Source organism: Tachypleus tridentatus, chromosome 4, assembly GCF_004210375.1.
Source record: "Tachypleus tridentatus isolate NWPU-2018 chromosome 4, ASM421037v1, whole genome shotgun sequence".
NCBI lineage: Eukaryota > Metazoa > Arthropoda > Merostomata > Xiphosura > Limulidae > Tachypleus > Tachypleus tridentatus.
This window is the reverse complement of record NC_134828.1, coordinates 65,921,927-65,949,541: the sequence shown is the minus strand read 5'-3', so window position 1 is coordinate 65,949,541 and position 27,615 is coordinate 65,921,927. Positions and strand designations below refer to the sequence as shown.

General features: G+C 31.0%; 1 protein-coding gene across 2 annotated transcripts; it reads right to left on the bottom strand.

The window, feature by feature from the left end:
* Nucleotides 1-43: 43 nt before the first annotated feature.
* LOC143249330 (5'-AMP-activated protein kinase catalytic subunit alpha-2-like) lies at nt 44-27,615 on the bottom strand. 2 transcript variants are annotated; one of them, XM_076498975.1, is made up of 16 exons: nt 27,280-27,615; nt 23,070-23,211; nt 22,314-22,407; nt 21,866-22,010; nt 20,420-20,507; nt 15,378-15,447; nt 14,838-14,886; nt 13,440-13,545; nt 12,924-13,029; nt 11,617-11,784; nt 11,429-11,462; nt 9,032-9,118; nt 8,571-8,641; nt 5,687-5,752; nt 2,319-2,409; nt 44-1,839 (listed from the first exon to the last, which is right to left on the bottom strand). In XM_076498975.1, the coding sequence occupies exons 1-16, from the start codon at nt 27,386-27,388 to the stop codon at nt 1,736-1,738; spliced, it is 1,530 nt and encodes a 509-aa protein (XP_076355090.1). In that variant the 5' UTR covers nt 27,389-27,615; the 3' UTR covers nt 44-1,735. The 2 variants fall into 2 exon arrangements, with proteins under 2 accessions (XP_076355090.1, XP_076355091.1); XM_076498976.1 differs by lacking the exon at nt 27,280-27,615 and adding an exon at nt 27,015-27,173.

Below are 27,615 nucleotides of genomic sequence, written 5' to 3'. Positions count from 1 at the left end.
AAGAATAACATTAGGCTTTGAAAGAGAAAATAATCACACACAGTTGTACAATAATGCACATTTTATTTGTTTTTCATTTACATTTATGTACAAAATATCTTGCTACACAGATCCTAAGATCCAAAAACTAAAACCAAAATTCAAGGTACTAAATAATAGATTCTAACAAATTTAATTTTTTCATTAGATAAGCAATATAATAAAAGAGAAATTCTAAAAATAAACAGACTTTTAAAACTATATAAAAAAAAGTTACTTTTTCCAAAGATTAATCGAGTAGAACAACCAGTATTACGAGGGAGGAAAAGAAACTGGAAAAAAACCAAAAAAACACTCACTACTCAACGACAAGCTAGAAATTACACACTGTTTTTACAGCTTATAATAGGTTTTACAGATGATTAGGTGAATAATTTAACTACAATTCATACACATTGCAAATGTAACTTTTGGCATTTAAGACATCAGTATATACTCAGTTTCTTGGGTTTTAGGTAAATCAGTCAGGTACAGAAACTGTGAAGTTTTTCAAAAAAATTTATATAAGAATCTGTCCATATTTGGTCTACTTTGATCATTTTATCGTTGGAAACAGTTCATATCCAACAGATAATCAAATGTACTGTATGTACTGATCCTAATAACATAGATTACATTTTAAACCCAATTTTGGTTACAAGATAGTACTTTATATTTTAACCATAAATTTAGATGTTTATTACGTAATTACTGGGAATGTCAAAATACGTGCAAATTAAAAATATCAGTTCATGGTCAGAACAAACACTAAAAAACTAGTTCTATCTTTGATGGCATATTCGATGCAGAAGTGAGAGATAATACATCAGATGACAAGTAAAATGATTTCAGTGTCTTGACAAGTTCATAATATCAAACAAATGAAAACCAAGATCTATTTACCTCAAAATATCAATTCTCTTTACAGGATATTTAGTTTCAGTAATGTAACATGTATTTGATTAAAAGAGAGAGAGAGAGAATGTGTGTGTGTAAGCTCTGGAAACAGCTGGGTAAGCAAATATTCCATCTTATCCTATCTCCCGTACTACAGTAAAGATATATTCAAAATATGATAACTGTTTTAAGAATTTATGAAATACTCTAAGATTACTACTGATGGCTTATGTATTTCAAGTGCTTATAATATGAATTAAAATTACTTTCATACGCGTGACACTGAAATTACATTCCTACCTAAAGCTCAAATTTACTGTTCTACCAAAGGTATTTATTGAAAAACAGTACAAAGTGGTGAAACATATTTATAAATACACTTGTATTTTAATTTCTTAACTGTAAAGAAAGATTAAAAATTATTGGTTCATCCAGTATGTACATTTCAAACTATTCTTTCACATAACACAAACTAACAGCATACATTTGATATATACACCACATTTTCATGGGTATACTCTACCTATTGTAGTGGTCTGCAATCCTTTGTTCTTCAACAAAAACTGTTACTGTTTTAATATCTTTTTCATCTAATTACAAAAAAAAAATTCTTTAGTATCCTTTACACTCCCTGTAAAATAACCTTTATGTTTGTAGAGCTGCTATAACAAATAGTTCATACAAAGTTGTATCTTCATTGAACCTTTTCATAAATTCTATTTTTATATTCCACAATTCAATATATGCTATGTTACCATACTTATAAGCTAATAAAAAAAAAAAAAACAGGTGTGAGGGACAAGGAACAAACTTGCAAGGGTCAGCGAGCAAGCTGAGTGATAAGAGCCCCACACATCTCAAAGAATTCCATAGTATGATGACACTGATTAAAGATGTTGGAATCGATAGAGCTAGCCAATGAATCTGCAAAAATCACCACATACTTGTATCATGTTTCAATTCAAGTGAAAATCTCAGCAATGTTAATCTATGTCACCTATTAAAACATTCACTGTAAATAAAAAAAACACATTAATCTTATATGTTACTTCTTATGATTTTATGCTACAATTATGACACTTAATAGTGGTTTAAAAATTAGAGGACTCCTTTCCTTTATATTTCTGTATTCACTAACTTGACTTACTTAGTCACTGTTATAAGTCTAGTATTTAGTTGGATTACTTTTTCACCAACCATCTAAATGATATAAATATGAACAAAACAATTTTCCATTACCAGTATACCAGAACTACTAAGTAAATATCTACAAGTATTCTACTTTCAATTTACACATTATTTTATATGATACAGCATCAGTACCTAAAACAAAACGTTTACAGACTGTATTTGGAGATGCTTTAAAACAAGAACATAAAACAACAACAAATAAACAAACTTACTTGTGTCGAGGTTATCATCACACTCCAAGGACTTGAAATCTAAGAGGTAACTTTTATAATCTACTTGATACAACTGAAGGCTCATCTTCACCTGAGGTAGGGAAGAATTTAGTGAGAAACATGAAAAGAAACCTTAAATTGGGGAAGATATAAATTATTTATAAACAAAAATAAAAATCGAATTGAAAAAATCTTATTCAAGAATCTATTGCAAGTCAGCTGAAAACAGACACTTGTTCTTTAGATTTGTAAGGCAAGACTTACTATAAATGTTTTCAGTGAAAGGTTACTTGGTATACATCAGGGATCCCCAACCTTTTGGCACTCACAACCCCTTACCTAAAAGTTTGAAACCCATGTGACTCCCTACTTAGGGCTTACTATCAGCAGCTTAATTTTTCTTTTATTTTCTATGAAGGAGAGGGAAAGAAACATCTAAAAAAATATTTAAAAATTCTGTAATTATTTATTAGCAAATTAAATCACATTGGTCCAACCTGAATTCACAAAAAGAACATATATTTCTTAAAATAATATTAACATAGGTTTGAATGGCTATCCAACCCAGCTAGTGAGATGCCTGATGTTGCATTTCAGCAGCAATGCTTTGAAATTCGTGGCCGAGCGTTTGTTAGAGCCAGTCTCATGTCAATTCCAACATCCAATCTGTTCCTATTCTTTGTTTTTATATTGATAAGAGTGGAAAATCCTGCCTCACACAAGTAGGTAGAAGCAAATGGAACAAGGACACGTAAAGCTATCATGCTGACTTTGGAGTATGACTGATACACAGCACCAGAACTGAGTCACGGATTTCACCTTTAAGAGATCACGAGCTGAAGAGTCGTTCCTTAGATCCAGAAATTCATCTTGGATATCATCTGGGATGCTGGATACATCAAGTTCAGTACAAAATGGGTTCCTTACCAGGGCCTCCTGTTCCTGTGATAGCTCAGGGAAGTAACGCCGACTTCCTTTCTAGAGACTGAAGATGTTCGATAATCTCATCCTTGAGGAACTGATCCAGTTGGATCTGAGACTCATCTGTCACTCCACAAAGTTTTTCAAACATAGCGATGTTTCCAAGATTGGTTTTCCGACGCCAGTTCTGCAGTTTGAAAACAAAGGCCCGAAGACTATCTTGAAAAAGGAGAACATGTGTTTCCCTTCCTTGAAGCTTCAAATTGAGCTTGTTCAGCTGGTTAAAAATGTCGGCTAGGTAAGAAACCCTTTTATTCCATGCTTCATCTTCGAACTGAGCTACAAGATTTTTCCTTTCTTGAGTCTCCAGGAATAGCTTTATTTCATCTTTCATTTCAAAGACATGATTAATAACGTTTCCTTTCGACAACCAATGTACTGCTGTGTAGAAGAGGACTTCGTGGTCAGCATTCATGTCTTTGCATAGTTCTTTGAATAGGCGAGTGTTGAGTGCTTGAGACTTCACATAATTTACAATTTTAATTACAGATTCAAGCACTTCCTGCAGAGAGGCAGGAAGAGTCTTACTGGTGGGAGCATATCGATGAATCATGCAGTGAATGCCCTTTGTTTGAGGTGCTAGCTTCTTCACTCTCGACTGGAATCCTGATTTCGATCCCAGCATAGCCGGTGCCCCATCTGTACAAACCCCACATACATTTTCCCATTGAAGATCTTCATCTTGAAAAAAAGTTGAAACTTTTTCCATGACATCATCAGCTTTTGTTGTGGTTTCAAGTGCACTGCAGAATAAGAATTTGTCTTTGATGTCACCTGAATTAATGTATCTCACGAAGACAAGCAACTGAGAACATGAACTTACATCTGTTAACTCGTCGAGCTGAAAGGAGAACAAAGGGGAACCCTTGATTTCAGTCAAAACCTGTTCCTTCACATCCATAGACATTTTAGAAATGTGCCTCTGTATAGTATTATTTGACAGGGATACTTGCTGCATCTTCTTTGCACTGGCTTCTCCAAGAATAAGATTTACTGCTTTCATCATGCAGGGTTTATGAAGTGTTTCTCCAATCGTGTGAGGCTTTTTTTGTTTAGCAATTTCGAATGCAATCTCATATGAAGCTTCCACTACGGCTGCACTCTGCTGCTGAAAAGACCCACTTCTATCGATTCTTTGGCTTTTAAGACACCGTTCATGCCGTTTGAAGAAATCCAAACCCTTCTTTGCGTCTTCTGGATGTTTCATCTCGAGATGACGCTGAGTTTTGATGGTTTCATTGACTCTGCACTCAGGACAGCATGGCACAAAACACACTGTGGTTTCTCGATGCCGTTGTTGGCGAGCACAGTGGTGAAGCCAATGTTGAGGTAGCATTCTGAGTATCTGCACCGTTTAGCCATGGACACAACTCATCTCTACTGCTTACTTATCTCCTTGTTAAAATAAAATAAAAATGTTGAATAATGAACGCTTTGGCAACTGTAGATCTTACACTGACTACTTGTGGGGGGTGCAGTTGGAGTAATGATGGGGTAAGTATTGGGAGGGATGGGAGCGTGGCCAGTCGCGCGATTCGTCATCCACCAATCAGCAACGGACATGTGACTCGCGTGTCGACAGCGAGCACACACACACTTAATCACAGCTAAACAGACACACAAGCATACATACATGCGTGTGCACTCACATACTCGCTACTCACTAGTACACACATACATACAGTTGCAGACACATACACATTCACACAGGCACATTCAGTCACAGGCATGCATACATACACCCATAATATCACCTAATGACATTGAACTAACGTAGCACACGTTTTGCTTTGCACCAAAACAAAAAAAATGTAAGAGCATGAAAATGTAATGGATGAAATAAAATTAATGTTATCCCAAGCTACTTCTAGCAAGGCTACGCGACCCCCCAGGGGCTCGCGACCAACTGGTTGGGAACCCCTGGTATACATTGTTCAAAGTACAAAATACACACACACTTAAGATACTTTACATATGCATGTAAATCCCTATTATGTTATGAACTTTATATCAATATATCCTATAAAATGTAATTTTGAAAACAATTTCAAACCATTTTTAACACCTCATATTCCAAAAGTTAAGAAATGTTTATTCTTTATATTTTTAATATAAATATATAAATAATGTTGTAATGAAAAACAGTTTTATTGTCTGCAACATGCAAGTATCACGAGATAGGTTTTAATGTTTAGATGTATGTACTTAGAAATAAAGAACAAAACTCGACAGTGGTTAATGTTAGGATACTCTCAGTGCTACAATAAAAATGTATGTGAAAAATTATAGTGTGAATAAACATCACATATTCTACATTATTTTTATTGAGTTATATGTGAAAATGCTCAAATTAATTTTATATAAAATATTAAAAACATATCACTCACATATTTAGATGTTCTTGGATTTTTTCTACGAACACGAACGTGGAATGGGTTGACAACTTTCCATTCCTAAGATCCAAACATAAAAAACAACTTAGTAAATAGGGCCAAACAAATTTAATAAAAATAATTTTAACATTTACAAAGATTCAGCTTATACAAAAATGTACTAGAGCTATGAAAGGAGTCTAAATAACACAAATAATCAATGTAATTAAAGTGGTGTTTCATGAATGCTCCAAATTGTAAATTTCCTTCATCTGTTTTACTCATCACAATAAAATTTCTCCAAGAAAAATACAAATTAAACAAATCCTTAAAAATAATTTTAAAATTTATTTGTAATGAAATTGTACTAAAAATAGGTATAAGAGTTTTAAAAATACTGTATGAAGTACATAATGCAAGTAATTCTTTTCACAGTAAATTTAAAAAAGCAATCTTTGGTTTAATGACAAAATATGACTATTTAGGTAAATAGAGGGCATAGAAATCTGTAAGCCTAAGAGAGAGGTGCATCGATATGTAAAGCATGATCCAGAGACCATTTTGTCATGCTGTTTTGTTTAATCCCAATAGTCATTAATGCATTTCCATCCCAACAAAGAAGACAAACCACATGCTATGGTCATGCTATTTTGTCATTATTTTAGTACTTCTTCTTCTTGTAATATTCTTGCACTTCATTCATAAAAAGTTTTGCCATCTTCAGTCCTTATTTGATTTCGAATTTTTCTCCTCTATTCCCCATTTGAAGACAGGTTTTCAGATACATCTATAAAATTTACTGTACCTGTACACAGATGTACTTCTCTTTAGACACTTGAAAGCACCTCTTCCAACTAAGCTTCTCTATCCTCTTTACAAATTACTTTTAAGCAACTGCTGTGTCATCATGACCACATCAACATTTGCTATGCTTGTAATGCCTTACATATTCTGCTAATTTACATTTGCAGGTCAACTTGCAATCCAATCTCATTTCTATCTCGATGAAAACAAACACTTGGGAATTCTCGCTTGTTGACTAAGCAGTTTTTCACAGATTTCCAAAAAGTTGAGGAATGGTGAATGTTGCACAGATGACGTACCACAACAATACTATGACCATAGTCTAAATTAGAATACTAAATAACAAAACAAACAAAAGAAAGTCTGGATTTCTCATAAAATGATACATATTCCTCTACAGTGCTGGAAAACAATGGATCACTTACTCCAAGGCCTTCCACAAAACTTAAATTACTTGTTATAGTAAATTCAAATTTTTTTTTTTTATTTTTTTTTTTAAATCGAGATCTTTTATCCTGAACAATAACTGTCAAAAGCATGACAGTAAGTTAATTATTATTTATTGCAGTTGACTGGCAAGTTAAGTCAAAAGGTCCTTCTCCAAAATTAAGCTTACCAAGAATTATCTTAATTCTATTATAAGGCAGCTAAAGACTTTACCATTCTCTCTACTGAAGTAGATGTCCTGTGAGCACTAAATATGGATGAGGTTATATCAAAATTTGCAGTAAATCATAAACAAATTATCTAATTACTTATGAAATATTGTGAACTGTTATTATATTTTCAATTGAAATAAATTCAATATTAAACATTATGTTTGTTGTTTTGATTTATATAAAGAGATAAAAGCAGAGAGTGATGAGTTAAGTGCTACAGAACTGCACCACCACATAATCCAGCCCTGTTCTTGTAGACTTTCAGACAAAAAGAGTAAACACAATATACATTTCCTACAGAGGCTCTACCACTTCTGCTTCTTTTGAGTTAAAGATTGCTTGTTACGTGGATATTTACAGGGCTAAAAGAAATTCTTATGGATTCAAAGTTAACAGACTGACAAAGTGGAAACTTCTTGAAACTAAAGTTTTTATTAATGACATACATTTCACTTTGATGTTCCATGGGAAGACATTCGTGGCATCACTGACTGTTACTCAACTAAGTTTCTAGCTGATAAAACTAAGTAGTAATAATTATCTCAGTTGTATTTTTAAACTTTTTCTGAAAAGCATTTAATTACGGCAAGTTCCAGTTTATCAATAAGAAATACATTTTAAATAAATAATAACATGTAGATTACCAATGTATTATGTATCATATATACAACAATAATTTATATACATACCATACATACATAGATAGATACATATTATGTATGTATAAAAAAAGAAAATAGAACTCTCTATCACTCTCTGCTGTTTGTTGAGAAACAAAATACTCATCTTCCAGTACTCTTTAAACTAGATTAAATTTGTCATTTTTTGTAAAAAAAATTCATTTTTAAATTTTCAATCTATACTTAATATTTTCTGCCATTTTTCAAATCAACTGCAGCAGTATCTTTAGAAAAATGTCTCTTTCACAAATTAAAATTTGCTTCAAAAGCCAAGTTAGTTTTTACAGAGTTCTCCCTCTCTCTCTTTTTGTTTTCAAGCCTATATCCCTAACTTCCAGTCATTATTTCTTTAAGTGATACCTTTTCTTGTTTCAATGCTGTGATGAAATTGGTTAGAGTTTCTATTGACTAATCACATTTCAGTACCTTAATGTTTAGGAGCTATTGGAAGTTTCATCAAAATGTCAGTCTTCATTTAGTAAAACAGTGTTTCTCTATAGCATGGAAATAAGAAGATGTTACAATACCTCACATTTCTTTTTTTTTAATAGTGCATTCAATATTTTGATATACTTAGTGATATTTCTTTTACTTGTGTTCTGGATCATTACATATTCAAAGTGTTCTTCAGAACCCCCTTCCCCAGCTTCCAAACAGAAAAGTTAAAAACCTGATTAGGATAAATTTAATGTATTTCTATAAAACTCAAAATATAAAATTCAACATTTCTTAAATTAACCTAAACACAGAACTTACAAAATCCAAAGCTTTCATTGCCCTGTACACCTCACTCATAATATCATAAGGCTTGCTTTGTGACCTGATACCTAAAAAATAAATCAGACATCTTCGAGTACAATTAGTCTTTATTAAATTAAAGTTAACAACATAGCAGCCTACAAATGAGTTAGACATTTCACTGGTGTAAACAAACATAAAAGAAACTTAAGTTATAGATAAAATTACTGAAAATTAACCATATGAATTCAAATTTCAACCACTATACAATTGGAAAAAAAATAATGTCATGAAATTTACCATTCCTTTGTTTTTAAACAATTAAAACAAATTTACAATAACTGATTAGTAATAGCCCAAGAAAAAAAAAAAAGTGTATTACCTCTAAACAATAGCTATTGAAGTAAACTTAAGTTATTTAATCAGGCAAAAATAAATCAACTCTTTCTTTACAATGATGTAACACAGGATTTACTTACCAAGATGCCATTTAGCCCTCTTGGCAGGAGTTCCTTTGTTTTTGTCCAAGTTATTACCAACAGGCCCACTCTGCCAACGTTGACGTCCTACACATATTAAAACATAGCAGACTTTGTGCACCAAAAGTACTGAATTGTAGGAGTCATATAAAACAGTCACACCACAAATATACTGCTGATGTCAAATTGAAATTCAGTTCATTTCCTTTAACATTTGCTGTCTGTAATACAAATTTATTATGGACCAAAACTAGTTAAAGTCCTACATCAACTGTCTTGATCACCTGATGTCTCAATTAAGTGCCTAAACTCCCCAGCACTATATCACACCAATACTCAACTGTAAGTATTATCTCTAATTAATAATGTTCGCACAGTTAACAACCACAATTTCATAAAACTTATGATCTGTTCACACCTAAGAATTAAGCCTAAAAATAGTTAACTCTCTCACCATATAATCAGTGAAACACTGAATAGCCTAGCAAGGTTCTTATTGTATCTATCTAATACTAAAGAAAACTACAGGCAAGAAAATGGCATATGTTAAATGTTTGAATAATTCAGTGTTTTATTGATAATCAGCTAAGGAATCAGAATTGGACCAATTACTAGCATCAGTAGAATTTGTCAAATACCTTGATCACAGAAAACAGACTGCCCAGAAATGAAAAATAATGCCACCCAAACCACTTGATTCAAAACTACAATCTTCTAATTTGCAAGTATGGTTACAATCATGACCCTGTACATGTTCCTTTTGGTAAAAAAGATTATTAACCATAGAATAAAATATTATCAGCTAAAACACGTTATGTCTGTTTCTCATGTGTTTACCCAAATTGATACATTGAACAAATGAACAATTAAGAAATAATGCTCTGCACATCACAAAGCACATCCATTTCTTTACAGAATGTACATTAGCAAACAGCAAATAAAGATACCCTAAGCACACAGCTAATACACACTGTGTGTTTGCCAAAACTTTACAGTTTTTCATGAAGTTTTTAGGATGATATGCTACATGTCTACCAGTTAGTATCACACTGTATTAGCCCATTGTGCATGACAACAGAGTAATTGTGAATTTGGAATGTCCCATAACTTTTTAATAGGATGGATATCAACTGTTTGAATTAAGCATGTTACTTCATAGATGTTGGTGTAAGTTGAAAGTAGTAAATGGGTACATACAAATGTTTATAACAATCCCATTGGACAGCTATGAAGCATTCAAATTCATCATTTGACAACCCTGTTATTTATGAATATGTGAAGTTCCAAGAAGTTACCTTATAGTTAGTTGTGGCTTGAAAACATAACTGCCAAATGGTTGGATTTCTTCTGAATGAGCAAAAAACATATTTTAGGTTGTTTTATTTTTTTAAGTAGGAAGAAAATGGCTGAAAAAGAAGAACCACAAAAAGGTGGGCAACTGCCAAAAACAAACTGCTCACTGCACCTGTAACTAACAAGGAAGTGTATACATTTTTATCAACAGTGAAAGCCAATATTTTATGATTTTAAACAAAAGTCAAAAGTTTGTTTTCTGAATTTCATGCAAAGCTACATGAGGACTACCTGAGCTAGCCGTCCCTAATTTAGCAGTGTAAGACTAGAGGGAAGGCAGCTAGTCATCACCACCCACCGCCAACTCTTGGGCTACTCTTTTACCAACGAATAGTGGGATTGACCGTCACATTATAATGCCCCCACAGCTGAGAGAGCAAGCATGTTTAATGTGACAGGGATTCGAACCCAAAACCCTCAGATTAAGAGTCAAGTGCCTTAACCACCTGGCCATGCTGGGCTCATTACAGTTTTGAAGGTTAAACTGTTAACAATACTATACAATGACATCATCAAATTTACTGTACACTATGATAATTAAGGCAATTGGGCACTATAATCAGTAATTACTAATTTCCTATTGTGACAAGATCGATAAAACAGTAGAATAATTAATACCGAAAATTACTGAATATAAAAAGTATCAAGTTTTCAACACATTCTTTACAAACAGATCCAATCCAAGAACTTACTCCAGAAAAAGGCAAACTTTCTATGTATATGTTAAACTTTTAAAACAAAATTAATATTAGTTGTTATATAGACATATGTATGAACACTTATCAAACTTGAAAACTCCTTAGTAAATATATTTTTCCTGTCATTTATAGCAGGTTATTTAGTTTTGAATTCCTTACAAAGAACTAATATTTTGTTTACTTTAAATTTAATAGTAACTTACATTACTAAAAAAAAATAATAACACAGCAAATATGAGAAGAAATAAGACACTTCATTTAAGACTTAATACAGAGACACAGCAGTTTGTGTTTTCACCATTTTTACTAATATCATTTGGTGCAAGTACAATAAAAAATAAATCACCTTTCAGTTGCTCTGGATGAAGTTTACCAGGGATCTGAAAAATTCAAGTATGTATTCTGAATTAACCAAGTATCACGATTTTTTAAAATTACAAAAAGTCAACTTAACATTTAACAACAAGAGTATCAAACCTTAAGAGGCCCAATAACCAATAAAGTAAATATTAATTTTTTTTTTATGACACTTACTTCACCAATTGATGATGAAGGACTTGAAGGCAGGTAGAAGTCTTTAATGTCACATTTTGATTCATACTGTTTGTTGTCTATGATAAGGTGATAAGCAATGGCTAATTGGTCATGAGGATCACCACTTAACAAAGCACTATGAACTTCCTTCTCTTGAACTCCAAATTTCTGAAACAAAAGAAAGGTACTAAAACAAATACTCTAATGTGATCTAATCTACTTGTGATCTAGCATGATATAAACTCACACAAAGAATAATTCAGCCTTTTCAACCAATGCAGTATTCCAGAACATGTCAATAAAACTAAAGTTTTATGTTTAGTTACCTTGTGTCCTTCAATTTCTAGTTATGTTACAAACTATATAATGTGTCTGAACCTCCATATTACAAACGAAATAGAAAGAAATATTGTTATTTACTCAGAATCATCATCCTGTGGGCAGTGTTTGTGCTAGTAATTATTAATTGCAACATTCATATCTCAGTAAAAAAGAAAAAAAAAAATGATCATTTTCTAAAAAGGACTTGTCTGGGAAGTATTGAATGGGAAAAGTGTTCAGATTGTGTCAATATAAACTGTAATGCTATTTATATATTAAAAGTGGTAACCTTTATTTAAAAAACATTTTATTAAAAATGCCATTTTTAGTACCATATTTAAAAAATACATCAATAGAGTAAAGATTATTTAAGCTACTGTTAGCTATTTAAAATTTTGTTCTGCAAAACTAAATTGCCACATAATTGTTTTTCTAATTGTCTAAATACTGAATACTCTGTGTATGAATTTCTTTTATGGCTTTTTTTGTTTGTTTGTTTGTTTGTTTGTAGTGCCAGTCAATAAATGTAGCAACATTGTATTTATTATTTCACTCGCATGTGTACACACTATGTCCATTATAATGACTATTTAGAAAAACATGTAGGCTCAAGAAGGTTTGACATAAATGAATAGAAATCCTATAAACCTTTTTTTGAGAGCTTCTGAAAGGCAGAGCTTATTTCTTCAGGGGCAAATTGGAAATGGTTAGAAAAAACAAAAACACCCTCTATTGTTTGATAAAATGCTCTCCCAGTATACAGTGTACATTGCTAAGATTATAGTTGTTGTTATTAATCAACTTGAAATTGACTTTAAACTTTTCTAACAATTTTAAAATAAAATAATTCATTACCTTCAGAGTTCCCCAAATATGTTTCATATTTTTTTGTATTTCATCAAATAATAAACAACTGAAGTTAGAACACATGTGTAAAATCAAATTGTATTTTAATAAAAGGCTTATACTGTTAGCCTAACTCTTACTTCACAAACTTCATAGACAGCATCAGTATCAATGATTGAAGCATCAGTGTCATTTGGTGAAGGAAACAAGTAAACGGGGAGATCTTTCTTGAACCATTCATGATTTCTACAAAAACACATTAGCTTTAAAAACAATTTAATTAAAAGCTTACAATGCAAAGTAAATTACATGCAACCAAAATGTTAAAGTAAATGCACGATTATTCTCAATTATATGAAAGCTAGAAGTACAGACACATAAATTATAGTTATGTGACAACAAAAATGAATGAATTACAGAAACTTCTCATTTCTTCTACATCTTAAGGTTTACAAAAAGAAAAACAAATATTTCAAATTCCCATAAAAAAAACTGAATTGATAATATTCATTTGTAATAACTATTTTAAATTGCAGTATCCTACAAATCTTCTAAGACCTTGAATATAGTAAACTATATCTTGGAAAGTCAAGAATTGTTAAAATCTTAATACCCCTTCCCCCTTTATGTGCTGTAAGACCAAGAAAATTACTTACTTCAGATCTTCAATAGTTGCTCTCTTCATGGGATCCACCTGCAGCATGTGACATAACAAACTGACGACAGACCTGTTAAGATAGTCTGGGATAGGGAAAGCTCCCGCTGAAAGTAGTAATAAAAATTACACTTAATATTAAACACCTAGAAGATAAAAAGATTCCAGATAGCAACCATAAGAGAAGTTACATTTAAAACTAAATATCAACAAGAAACATTAACTCTGAAACAAGAACAATGAGTTTGAAGGCCATAATCAACAAGACATTAAAGGAACTGGCATCAATTTGTTTTCAAAAGTTGAAACATTTTCTACAAACTAGATTAGCCTTAAAATATAAATATGCAGAAAACACTACTTATCATTTAACATTAACAATTCTGTGGATATAATTTTTAAGAAATATTAAAATTTCCAAGATTATATTCTAATTTTTGTTAAATATTAAAGAATGTGAACAACAGATCTTAAACTGGAGTATTTTAAGGGAGTTATTTCTGCCTTGATAAATTTAGTGAACCAGATTCATTGACAATACTTATACAAATTATAACCTTTGGAACAAGCACACTCAATTTCAAAATGATTAAAGTTAGGGTTTGGCTGAATTAACTTGTCTAAAAGAGATATATACAAAAATAACAGGATACTCTGCAACAAGCATGACTCTAGTCAGAAAATCTAAAACTGAAATAATAAAACTGCTGAATTCCTTTGTCACTAGTAAAATGATGGCAGTCAAATGATTGGCATTAGAATGTTATAGAATTATGTTAGAGCATCAGCATGCAAGGCATCTGACTCTAGTGGTCTTGGCAAAAGTTCAAATAACTTGTAGAGTCAACTTCAGGTCTGAAGCAGACCTCCATTAAGTTTGATTCATGAAATCTGTTCCTTATTACTTAGTGAATGATAATCCCATTAGTTACTGTTCTGAAGTCTATTTCAAGTCCATAAGAAGAAGAGAAATGTTGAATCCTGATTACAATCTCCTATAGATAGATGGTCAATAAGGTACAGTTGACCTTCTACAGCCTTATACAAACTGTCTAGTGCAGTGAACAGTTGCCCGATAGCATGTTCACAACCGTCACAGCAAGAACTTTGATATATTAAAAGAAGCTGCTAATTGTTTCTTTGTTCATACAGTTTAAGCTGTGAACTGGAACAATGCAAAATTTTAATGGACACCAGCATAAAATTGTACAGATACAGTCACCAAAGTTAAACTATATCACAAAAACAATAAATGCTTGCACAAAATATGCCAAAACAGCAATGCTCACAAGAGATTATTAAGAGTAACAAGTAGAGCTTTGAAACTGTATTCAAGCATAATTTTCCATGTTATATTCAAAGCTACCAGCATAAAAGGTTGCTTCAAACTTCAACTTACATTTGATTTTTCTGAAGAGTGTGGGTACATGTTCATCATCAAAAGGAAGCTGAAAAAAATAAATTAAAAAGTTCTTTACTTTTTTTAAAACAATCAACTGTTTTTACCATATTGAGGAATTCATATGTTTAATGAACACTTGTCTTGAGCTATTTTAACAAAAATTAAAAGCTACAAGTCTAATCATGCACTACATTAAATACACAGACATATGTAGACATATTACAGTTTAAATGTACCTTTGATAATTTACACTAAGACAAATAGTCATTTCTCATGCAAAAATGGATCTCAATTTACCTCATCCAATATCAGCTAAGACACATTTAATTATTAGTTCTTACAAGTTCTAGGACAACATTTCTCAACATTTGTAATACCATGGACTGGCTCACTACTTCCCTAAACTGTTAAGAACCACCAAAAATCAGGAACAATAAAAAATTATTATAACTTACATAAGAATATTCTACAAGTATGTTTTGCTTCTGAAAAACAACCTTAAAACTAGTTTTACTTAGAGAGAAAATTAAATCTTACTGTGCCACAAAGTAGAGCATAAAGAATAACCCCACTGCTCCAAATATCTACTTCTGGTCCAGCATACAACCTTAAAAAGTAAGAAATTTAAGTTCATAGTAATTGCCAAATCATTAGCTTATGTTTTTTTGCATACAATTGTGTTACATTTATAAAAATAACTTGCAAACATACATACCTTTACTTACTTATACTTGAAACTTAACTAGTATTTTAAAAAGTAAATTTAGCAACTGAAAATAATTTTGCTTATTAATTCTAAGATTATGAAAAAAAAATGGTGTGAACAACTTTCCATAGTAGTTGCAAAATTAATTTTCTTTATTTTAACATACATGAAAATTTTAATTGAAAATATATGTCTAGTGATTCATATTCATCACATAAATTAACAAGCACTTCCATAAGATAAATTAATGAAAATAAACAGAGCAAAGTGTACTGCTTTATTTTTAGAACATAAATCTAACCTAATGGTTCTCAAGAAAGCAAAACGTGGCACACAGTGCATGTGGCCTATTTAACAACCTAAATAAAAAGTCAAACTGTGTTCAACTATATTCTTTGATAGATTATTTAAGCAGAGTATTCAAAATGAAACCTACTTCAGTAGTAGCAAACTGCCTGTTGTAGAAACTATAATTTAAACCAATTTTATAGTGGGGTCTTATAATCAACTGTTTAAGTTAGTGCGTTAGAAACATTACTCCCAGACACTTTTCATATGTTGCTAGTTTAAAAGAGAGTTTCAAAGTGTTAAACAAATTGTTAGGAAAGTTAATAACTTTTTTGTTTCAAGAAAAAGAAAAAACATCAGAATATTATTATAAGTGCAGTAACCAACTGATAAACAAATATCAAACTACATATTAATGTGATTACTGATATTAATTATACAAGATCCACTCCTGAAAATGATATTATTATTAGTTTTCAAAGACAGAAAGCATAACACCTTTTTTTGCAATAAGATCATTTGGTAAATATACAATAACAACAAGTCTTCCCTATTACAGAATTGTTATATTTTATGTATCGACTAAACAGGTAGCAAAACATGTTCTGTATAATCCCCGATAATTTAATTATTCAATCTTTATATTCCAAACACTTATTATTAAAGAAATTGATATTAAACATAACTGGTACAATAACTGTTTTATTATTAATTTAAACTGTCAGATTGACTTCTATTTTATTACCTATGACAATAGTTTTACAATCAAAATAATAAATATTTCAACTATTAACACTTGCAACACAGGCTTGGTTCTAGGGTCCTTCCACTTAACCATTTTACTTGCATATAGTTTCAGTATTATAACTTTAACACAGCATGTAGACTTTCACAAAATTTGGCAGACTATTAATAAATATTACATAACATTTGTACAAAGAAAAATTACTTCTTTAATGAAGTATTTTTGCTAACAATTTGTCCAATGTGAATAAATGTTTCTTACTACTCCAACAGCAAAGTGGCTTTTATGTCAAGGTTAAAAATAATTTTCATTGTCTCCAAAATCTTAACCTTCATTTTTGATAGTTTCAACTGCTAAGTATTTCCATTTATTTTCTATGCATATTTTATTTTCTGTCATATGACCAAAGTAGAAATCTGCTGAAAATAAAGTAATAAATTGCTGATTGTGTCAACAGACTATTTACATGTCTATGTAATATCATAACTTCAAAAGCAACAAAGCACAGGAGAATAGATTACTGATTTAGCTCCTCCTCTGAGAGTAGAATGTTTAATGTATAAGATTATACATCTTACAGTGATTACTAGGAAATTTAACTTAGAATCTGTGTAAACACTTATGCCAACAATATGATGTGGAATTCATCTGCTTATGTGGGTATCCTAAAGTGTTTTACAGCAAGTATCCTCCAGAGCAATGTGGCTGCACTTTGAATCTGTCAAAATGTTTATTATGTAGTTTGGTGCCAATAAAATAAACACAGCAATTCTTGGAATATTGGAAATTCTTCCAAAATGTTAAAAATTTAGCAGTAAACTGTATAGGTGTATAAATATCTTACTGATGCACATGGATGTGAAATCCTTCTTTTCTTTCAGCAAACTTATTCACCAACCAAATAAACATTGAGGTTTTAAATCTGGATATTGTTTTGGAAACATTCAAATTCTATCAAACACTCTGAATTCGGCCATTTCTCTACACTTTATTGGAAGATGTAGACAATCTGGTACCAAAAAATCCATTCTACTTGAAGAATATTACTCACTACTGACTTTTTCCTAGAAGTAATTGTTATTTATAATGCATCTAAAATCTCTGTTTAATAGTTTTAGTATATAGTTGTTGACCAAAATACATTGTAGCTGTTTCTGTATTTCAGCATAAAATGTACTGCTGCTGAAATCTAGGGACACATCACAGAGTAATGTAATGACCTGATACATGTGATAATTTTATACAACAGAGAATGCATGCATTTATGCAAAATATAATATATATGTGACATTTTTTCTAAAAAAAAAGGAAGCTAAAAAATGACTTAAAAGTTCCATGAATTGAAAAATATTTGTAATAAGGAGTTGATACAGTTTTTAAAGCATGCATCTTTCTCTTCATATAAAAGCAACAGTTAACTGGTTTGGTTGGTTGGTTGGTGTTTATTGGCACAAAGCAACTAGGCCATCTGTGTCAAACAACTGGCAAAAAATTAAAAATAAATGTGAAATTATTACAATAAGTAAAAGGGAATCATATTAAAACAAAACAAAACAAAAGCCAATTTTTGAATTAAAAAGGCCAATGGCCTTTAAAAATTTAAAAATGCAATTGAGATGAACAGTGTCATCACCAACAAAACTGTCCAACATCAGAAGTAAACCCATGGCAAAAACAGGTTTAAAATGGTTCTGTCACTCACAGTTGTAATGATGGTATGACAGTAAAATGTGGGCTACTGCAACTTGAGTGTCACACAGACCACACATTTGTGCATCAGTCCCAGATAAAAGAAAACAATGAGTTAAAAAACTGTGATCAATGCATAGCCTAGCCAGAACACCTTCCTCCTTCTGATCCTTATGGAAGCAAGATGGTCAAAGTGCAACAGAATGTTTGATCTGGAAAAGCCTGTTACCATGTTGCTCACTCTAAATAGACTGCCAACTGGCAGAGAGCCAAGCCTTGAACACAGGACCATAGTCCATGTATGGAACAGACACAGCAGTGATGGCACCAGAGCAGACCGACTCAGCTGCGACATCAGCGAGCTCATTCCAGCAATCACCAAAATGGTTTGATATCCAAAAAACTTGATAAAAGTACGTGATAAAGAGAAAAGGAACAGTCGGTTTTGAATATCAACAATAACAGAGGGAGAACTAATTGAAAAAGTATGGCTTAATGAGCAAAGAAAACACAAACTCAAGTGGGGTGCTGTGGCAAAAATTGAAGTTTTGAAGTATACAGTAAATACAATTGCAAACAGGTGTAGAGAAGATTCACAAGACTCAGTACACAAACTCTGGAATGGAGAAGCATAGAAAGCTCCCATGCAGAGCCAAAAACTCAGACAGTGGACGGGGTCCAACAACTTCAAGGTCGAGATTCTGGCAGAGCCATAGACCATAGACTCATAGTCCAATTTTGATCAAAGGAGGGCACAATAGATCTTTAACCAGGAACATCAATCCACTCCCCAAAAGATGGAAGAGCAGACACACAGGATGTTCAGTGCCCTTGTACACTTGATGTCTAGCTGCTTGATGTGTGGAATGAAAGCTTATGGTGAAAGACAAGCCCAAAGAACTCTGCTTAGGGACCATGGGAAGTACAATTTAACCAAATAGCCATACAACCCATATGAGTCGAGACCTCACAAATTTCTGTACCTCTATGTCGTATAGTAAGCCTTTTCAAAGTCTAAAAACCCAATTACTAGATTGGCCAAATATGCTCATATCTCAGCAAATCAAGGAGGTAGGAGGTTCTTATTTTTACTTATAACTTGTCAGTATCACCAATTTGTAGTTTTCAGTTTGTTAACTATTGCACACATTGCATGGTAGGCATAATTAATTATAAACAGAACAATAACACAACAGTGTGTGTTATGCAATATGCCAAAAATATTTTTTTTGCATTTTCTTAAGTTAACAAATTAAATCATATATAATATTAAAATTTAAAATATAATCTTTGTTCTGATGTGAACCCTTATGGCATAAGTAATTGCAAAGCAATTTAATAAGATTTTGAAAATAGCTATCTAAAATATCACAACATGCACCCTTTAACATGCCTCCAGTGAAAGGGTTAAAAACAGATGCTAATTTCACAGTTACAATTTTTTTTCCCATGAATAAAACAGAATCAGAAATTCAATCAACAAAACTATTCAAGTAGTAAAACCATTATAGTTCAGTTATGCTTAATTTGGTGTGAAACTAAAAATCTATGTATAAATGATAATAATAAATATAATGAAATGTAAATTTAAAAGTTACAACAGCTTTTTATAGTGGTATTGTAAACTCTTAAACCCAAGACACTATTTATTAACATTGGATTACAAGTAATATTATTATTATTATTCTAGGTACACTTTCTCGCACACACTATACACATATACACAATTCATTAAGATATAAGATATCAAAACTAATTCTAAAATTTGCTTAGTGTTGTATTTAAATGTTGAATCACATGAATGATAACAGAAAACTAATACAGTACGATTTAAGTACTGGATTACTAATAAATTGTTTTCATAGCGAGGTCAATATGACAATGTGTACCAAAGTTACCTCTTGTATTTTGGACGATTACAGAGTAGGTTATGGACTAAACCTTCTAAACAACTAACTTCTACAAAGCATCTATCATAAAGGTAAATATATTTAAGGCTGTTGAACCTTTACATAACTAACTTAGCTCGAGATGTTTCATGCTACTGGCCTATAAAAATGTCAGTTCTTACATATCAAACAAAGTGTTGAAGAAAATTACCACCTATGTTAAAAGAAAAATGGAATTAACTGAAGTAATCTCTACACTCACTTTCCAGAGATAACTTCAGGAGCAGCATAGTTTGGTGAACCACAACTTGTGCAGAGAAACTCTCCATCCATCATCATGTTAGAAAGACCTGTAAAGTTAAATATATAGTCCATGTTATTATTACACAATTTTATATTATTTGATCATTAGGTAAGGAACAAGTAAGCAAATTTGTAAGGTCATAAGTTAGACCTTTACTTATAATAATTTAATTATGGTGAATTATCTATACCTGGTAATTATTTCTACATCTCAAATAACAGAAATGTAAAAAATATTGGTTAAAATTGTAGCTTAGTTGGAGTTAAAAACTTGCAAAAAGAAGAGACATAGTTCTACTTGTTCATTTTAAGTTTACTGCAATAAATAAGAGAAATGTTCTGTTGAAAAGGCTACCAACAATACAAATAGAAAATTTAAGATTAGTATCCTAAAACAAAGTCATGTATGTGGCATTTGAAGTGTCCTTTCATTCACCATATTTCAATAACACCACACATATAGACTAGAGAACACTACTGAAGGCCTAGTTATATTTGATACTTTATCTAATGTTAGTAGTAAGTAAGTAAATTCTCTAAAACTGGTCTAATTCAGTGATAAATTCAAGAATTATAGTGAGCTTAACCTCACTTCTTTCTTGCAATTACTAACAGTTTTACTGTCCCAAAAAATAAATAAACAAAAACAAAATTAATTACATGTTTGAACCTTATCATCTGGGGTAAATTGATTTTACAGAACCATAAAAAGAAAACTAAACTGCAATCATATAAATAATTGAAATCTAATTTGAGGTAACTACTAGTAAACCTAATCAAAACAATTTCTTGCTCATTGAGAGGTTAATTTTCACTAATGTTGTCATCTTCAAGCACGAGAAATAAACTGCTCATAAACACTTCTGCTACAAGTATTTCAGACAAATTCCTGTAGTCACTATTTCTATGCAGCTAAACATGAAAACAGAAGAAACTTTGCAGAATTCTATTTTTTAGTTGGTGAAACAGTTTGATCTTAAATCTTAAAAGTGAAAGTTTTTGTTTGTTTTTATTTAAAGTACAAGAAAATGGAAAAGACAAGAAATGGTAAGAATTAGAGCCATTTATGTAAAACCAATTGTACATAGTCTTTCATTTTGGGTACAAAGGAAAGGGTCCCAAGTACACCAAGGGCACTAAACTTTTGACTTATATAAAAAATTATAAAAATGTCTAATACTATATATATTTAGTGTGTGTGTGTGTGTGTGTGTGTGTGTGTGTGTGTGTGTGATCTGTGTACAAATAATGTACATTGGATAGCAAATTGAAAAATAAAAAACTCATTAACAATAAACTTAATTAAAAAAAACAATCATAAAGACAAAAACACAACTTCTCAAAATATTTCATAAGGACAATATATAAAAACTCTATAAACAGCAAGATTATAAGAATAACCTACCAAAGTCTGCAATCTTCACATTAAGATTGCTATCTAACAAAAGGTTTTCCGGTTTCAAATCTCGGTGCACAACCATATGTCTGTGACAATAATCGACACCAGAAATAATCTGCTGGAAGAACCTACGAGCATCGGACTCCTTTAACTGGAAATGGTGTATGCGAGAGCTTTATCATACACTCCAATTTAAAACAAAACACAAAGAGCTAAAAATGACCAACAAATCCCCCCCTAAAATCCAAATTTTAAGTGGCCAACTTAAATTTTAAATTAAAATTTAACATTATTGTTTTAAAGATATATAAAACAAAATGAAAACCCAAAACTTTTAAGTACTACATACAATAAATAAGAGGTAACTTTCTATCAGCTAATATCACACATACAAAAATACTCAAACCTTATCATTAGTAACATCAAGTAAACCAAAACAAGATTTTGAACTAACTTTTCCATGCTTAACAATATAATCAAACAATTCTCCACCAGACACAAACTCCATTATCATAAAGATGTCAGTTGGAGTACTGATCACCTGGTACCTGCAAAGACAAAATTATTTGTGTGAGAATAAATAATTCTATGGAAAATGAAAAAAACTACCATAATGCCTCAAGATCAAAACACAAAAGTCAATAAAAGATGTGGACTATGGATTTAATGCAAACTAAGCCACATTTTTAGAATCTATGATGGTCTTCCTGTGCAGAAGATTTTCTATATATAAATCAATAAAATTAAATCTACCATAAGAAAAACAATTTTTTTACTTCAAAAATGTATTTATAAAGGGTAGGGCTACCGAAACAATATATTAATGTTGTTCTTTGAGACACAATTACATATTAACAGCTTATTCGTTCCAGTGAAATAATAAACCATGTCCTGGAGTGTAATATTTAAACTGTTACTTTAAAACATTCATTTATCACGGTTTAAACAGTACTTCAACAATGTACATTTCACTTTTCACATAAAATTTACTAATGCAAGAATGAAGTACAACAGAAAATGCTCCAAATTATGTAACAAAAGCAACTTGCACTTTATAAGTTATTAATGTTTATAATTTAATAACATACAACTGTGTTATTACAATAATGGTCTGGAAATTGTATACAAACAAAGAAAGCACTTGTAGTATAAAAATACATGTTTGAGCTTTTGAAATAAGAGTTAAAGTTATATGTATCAAGTCACTTACATTTTAATGATATGAGGATGTCGAAACAATTTGAGATTCTGAATTTCTCTTCTGATCTTTCCCACAACATCAAGATTTTTTATTTTTTGTCGATTAAGAATCTTTACAGCTACTTTATGACCAGTAAGTTGATGACGAGCAGCTGAGGATAGGAAAAAAAAATATGAAACAACAAAGTCAGTATAATAATAATTATAATAATAACAAGAACAACAATAAAAAGAAACTTTGCATAATCATTTAACAAAATATAAATGTAACAAAAGAGAGCCAACATGATTTCACTGAAGGAAAACTATCTTATCACTCTGTTATTAACTTTTTTTTTGAAGATGCTACTTGTTATCTGGATGAAATAAATTTTTAGCATTTCTAGCTATATTGTGGATTCTGAGAATCTAAAATATGACCTGAATAAAATGGAAAGTTGGAAAATGTATAGTAGTGCTCTATGACTATTAATAAAACTAACAGAATTTGAAGATATACTTATCAAAATATTGATTACAACTTAAAAAGATGTAATTATATCTCTACACAAATCACTAAACTATTAAGCCTTCACTTGGGATACTGTTTCCACATTTGATCTCTTTGTTTATGAATGAATATTGACTTATTGGAAAGTGTTCAGAGGAAGCAGTGATTATACCATAATAATTTTGATTACTGAAGGTTATCAGACAGTGATAGGGTTAAGATCTCCATCAATTTTTACTTATAAACTGGTCATTGACCCAAAATCACTACAAGGGAGCATCTTAAAAAACACTTCACATGATGCATCTAGAGATGTAAATTTGAAATATGAGCTGATAAAGGTTCTAAAAGCATTTTATATATTAGGATTAATGTAAAGTGTTTGGAAGTTCACATCTACAACTGTCTTTCATTACTTAAATACTGGTTCTTTACAAGATGATTAAAAATTGTTAATTTAAAAAGGGTGGAATATGGTTCATCAATTAAAAGTACTGAAGCAAGTTGAATCAAAATGCAAAGATTATATTTTCAGGCCTACAACTAGAAACTCTAGAAAAATAAACAAACCAGACTGGAAATAGTGTAAATTATTTTGTTAAGCTACAAATCACTATTTTGACTCTACATGAATAGCACTTATCAATTTTAGTAGAGTATACCTTGTGCAGTTTTTTTTTAATACATTTGCTCAGGTTTGAATAAAATATAAAATATTCATAAACATTTTTACGTAGATTTACAAAACAACAAATTTATGAATAATAATATGAAGAACAAATTGATAAAGTTTGATTGGTTTGTATTGTTTAAAGTAAACATATCAACTTTTATACTATTACTAACATTTTAGCAGCCTTAGCTATTGAATTAGAAGGTGTTGAGCGTTGTTTAAAAACAAGTCTGCTTTTTACAATGGTTTTTGCTTATATTTTCTATCAGAAGTTTTGTGAAATTCCTGGGCAAACCCTTCTACAAACCACAATCCTGGTTCAGGATAAACCAGCAAACTTGTCTGCATGATGATGTATATATGCACATGGTTCGTTTACATCTATTTTTAACCCTTAATTTAATTACTTTTATTATACCGTTCACAACTATTGAGGCCTACATTGCATGTAGTACATATCACCTCTTTTCTATACAAAACACACAGAAACCTCCACAGTGGAATTAATTTTAACATTGATAGTATTTTTACTGGGTGACTTAAATGCTGTTAAGGTTCCTCTTCCAACATAATTATGGACACACAAGCTATTTGATACAAAAATAACTTTGAAACAAATGTGTGTAAAAATCTTATGGGATTTATATAGGTCTAACTAGTAATCCTATGGTTAACAGGCACCCAAGTGTGAAAAGATAAACTTTAAACTTTAATTACATTTGTTGCATGTTCTCACAGTCATAGTTAATGATGAAAACTTATACTGGTGACAAAAAAATCAATTTTAATTACCATGATGGCGAAGTTAGCCAACTCTTTTAATTATTACAATTTTTAAGCCATGTTAAATATTTAATTGCAACAAATGCAAGTTAGTTAAATAGTTCATTGTTATAAATTTATGTTTTAAAATTATGCATTGATTATGGAATACATATTAATTACCCCATAAATAAATCAGAAATTACAGCATGTTGTGGTTTATTTGATTCCTCTAGCCTACATGTGCTGGATATTATATTCCTTACCAAGTTAGATTTTTAATTTTTGTTAATGTTAAGGAACTTTAGTTAAAATAAAAAAAATCAATTCAACACAAAAATTCAAAACACCATAGCTGGAGCATTTTCAAAAAGTATATCCTTCTTCACAAGGAATCCCAGTTTGAACTCAGTAAAAAAAGGAGCCCAACTGTTAAAGCACTCAGGTTATACGGTTCACTATTTTTTCGAGTTTTATTAGTGGTTTCTTAATAACAAGTTAACTTAGACACTTAAAATTTAAAACTTAGTCAAGAAATAACACTTTTCTTAGAGAACAAAACATTTAGCACACTTGCACATTGTTCTAAAATAACAGTGCTCAGCTCTTCATCATTTGCCATTTATTTACAATAACATACATTATAAGTAAATATACTGAATTACATTAGTAACTTTATAAACATAAATGTAGTTTAAGGATAACAAGAAACCTTTTGATCCATTTAAACTGTCCCATCCACTAAACCCTTAAAATGACACACTCAAAACCAGCCCTTATCTTTCAAATATTTATCAAACCTACCCTTAAATTAACTGCACCTACCATTTCTTAAAGAAACTCATTCCATAGGCTAACAACCCATCAGAAATATGAAGCTATCTTAAATGAACATAACTTCTACCTTAGAAAATTTATATTTGTATCCCCTGTTCCTACCATAATCATCATTAACTACAAAAAGATGATGAACCAACACTATCAATTCCTTAAATACATCAGTCAAATACACCTTATTCTCCTTCCAAAAAAAAGAAAACAATTTCAGATATCTTAACTTTTCCTATACATACAGGCAACCTTTCCATCCCAGATATCATTCTAGCAGACCTCCTTTGAACCCTTTCCAACAGTTTAATGTCCTTTCTAAGGTAAGAAGCCAAACTAAACACAATATTCCAAATGTGGCCAAACCAATGGAATCATAACATCTTCAGATTTGTATTCAATATCTCTGAAGATAAAATCAAAATCATATTTGTTTGCCACTAGCAACAGCACATTGTCTGAATGTTTAAGAAACTGGTCAACTAGAGCACCAAGATAATTTTGTTCCATAGCACTGTTAAGTTTATTCCCATTAAAATCATATTCAAACTGCAATATCCCACATACCTTTCACTGCTCTTACTTTAATTAAAGGCCATCTGTTATTTACTTGCCCAACTCACTACATAATCCAAAACTTATGGTAAAGTAGCAGCAGTATCCTCCTCACACTTTGCCAACTAACACCTAAAACCTTAAGATGAACAGCAATGGTAAATTATTTACATGTTGTTATTTAAATCAGAAAGAGCATTGCATTAGGCTATTTCAAAATACTGTAGTTTAATCACAAAATGAAAAAATATAATAAAATTTGTTCTATACGCTATTAATACACTATATTTAAGATTTTTATATATAAAAAAAACACAATTCTAAATAATTGATATTAACTGGTAAAAGCTTCCAAAAGCTTGTTTAAGAATATTAAGTCTCTAAACGTGCAACTTCTGCTCTGGAAATTATATATCATGTAGAATCTTAGTGGTTATTTAGACATAACATTTAGGGTAATTATCCTTGCAATCTTGCTTTTCATATACTGTATTCATGCTTTCCTTTTTCACATTCCAAATTAACATAAAATACACAATATATTTTAAATAATTATTCTACTTATTGAAATAACTACAGCATTTAAATCAATGCAAATATTGGGAAAATTATTTTTAAATATTGCATTCTGATAAAACAGCATCTACGTGATCATTCGCACGCTGCTTAGACATGTTGCCCTTGCCGGAGTTCCATAACTTTTGAGTTTCACATATTTTTCATACGAAGTATCTATTATCGGTATCACCATCATTATATCAGTATCATTCGCCCCTGCACAGTTGTTTTACTTCCCGGATAACTTCGTAAAATTTGGAAATTCCGAGTGCAACATGGGAAATAATTTCAATGTTAATAAATAGTTGTAAGTGAAAACTAATAACGACGTAGCTGAAAGGCTGTCTTACTTACTTTTCACTTTGCCAAAAGTTCCAATACCAAGAGTTTCTCCAAGAATGTAGTGGCCTATTTTCACAAGCGGCTGAGCCGACGTACCTGATGTTTGTGCTTTCTCCGCCATTTTTAAACTTATTTACGCAAGTAACTCGAAGTATTAATACTGCATTATTTGTTGTAATAAATTTTTTGAACAATATTTATTTTTTTCAATTTAGAAACAAGAATAAATTAATATACTACTGTGTTACTTAAGAAAAAATTTATAACCTGAGTTGAGATTATGCAATTACTATGTTAATACCGCCCTCTACAAAGATTTGGGTAGTTTAAAATTATTGAAGCTGGAAT